General features: G+C 38.0%; 1 protein-coding gene across 1 annotated transcript; it reads right to left on the reverse strand.

Annotated features, from left to right (window-relative positions):
* Positions 1-180: 180 nt before the first annotated feature.
* Positions 181-1,150, reverse strand: LOC107682789 (histone H4 transcription factor-like; the record flags this gene model as incomplete). Its single annotated transcript, XM_016478930.1, has 5 exons — positions 1,061-1,150; positions 798-875; positions 573-693; positions 305-443; positions 181-200 (listed from the first exon to the last, which is right to left on the reverse strand). Coding segments are annotated over exons 1-5 (416 nt in total), but the record flags the coding sequence as incomplete, so codon positions are not given.
* Between the last annotated feature and the right edge of the window lie 8 nt (positions 1,151-1,158).

The following is a 1,158-nucleotide window of genomic DNA, read 5'->3' on the forward strand; positions in this document are numbered from 1 at the left end:
AAAAAAAACAATCTCACAGAAATTACATTTTCCTGTTTACATTTGAAATCAGGAAAAAATGGTAAAACAACATTAACAGTTAATGTACTAATTTTATATATTACCATTTGCTTGACCTATTTTTTTATTTGCCATATTCATGTCCAAAAATAAAATAAAGTAAAATTTGCTATGTCTTACCAAACCTGACTTACATTATTCTGTGGTACACAAAAGAAGATATTTCATTATTTTATATTGATGTCTTCTTATTGGCTCCTAATATGTAGATATGAATGTAGCTGGCATTTTCTGACTGGCTCACCTCATGAATGCGCTTGTAGTGGTTCTTGATTGAGTAAAGCGAGCGAGTGGAGTAGTCACAATCTGCAAAGTCACATTGATACGCTGGCTCACTGCTGTGCGTGTCTAAATGCTTCCGCAGATCTATCAGGTTTTTACAGCTGAAAACCAGACAAACACAAACAATCTGACAGATCATGTTCTGACAAACAGGTCTGAAATGGCAGAATAAAAGATTAGAAATACCCAGGGGTTATGACTCACTGTCTTTGGCAATGCAGTGACCTCACCTGTACTCGCAGTAGTCACAGCTGTAAGGCTTCTCGTTGGAATGACGAAATTTGATGTGGTTTCTCAGCGAGGATGGTGATGGACAGGTCATATCACAAAGAGGACATTTATAATGGTTGACTTTGATCAGAGAACAGAGAAGAACATCATAAGGAAATAAAGTCTTCAATACAGCAGAACAAAGTACAACCATTATGACACTCAACATACAAAAAGACCCATACCATGGTTCCTCATGTGGTCTCTCAGCAGCCTCTCAGTGGCAAAACGCTTAGAGCAGTGAGAACACTGAAATCTTTGACCTACAGTCACAATCGCACACAAACAAATGGGTGCAATGAGCCATACTAATCAATCTAATCTTTTTTTTTTTTTTGGTATGTTCAACAAAAGAATTCAAAGTGTCAGATTTGTTCAATACAGAAGGTTTTCAGATTCTGTTATTGCGGTTTCTGCATGTGTACAAACTCAAACACAACCCCCTCACATTCTATGGAGGTTTGCCGTCGAATGTGGTCAAAGAACTTTGTGTTGTTGGCAAACATTCCTCCACAGGTCGGACATGCCACCAGCTTTTCCTGTGTG

This window comes from Sinocyclocheilus anshuiensis, unplaced genomic scaffold (genome assembly GCF_001515605.1).
Source record: "Sinocyclocheilus anshuiensis isolate Anshui unplaced genomic scaffold, SAMN03320099.WGS_v1.1 C32591016, whole genome shotgun sequence".
Taxonomy (NCBI): Eukaryota; Metazoa; Chordata; class Actinopteri; order Cypriniformes; family Cyprinidae; genus Sinocyclocheilus; species Sinocyclocheilus anshuiensis.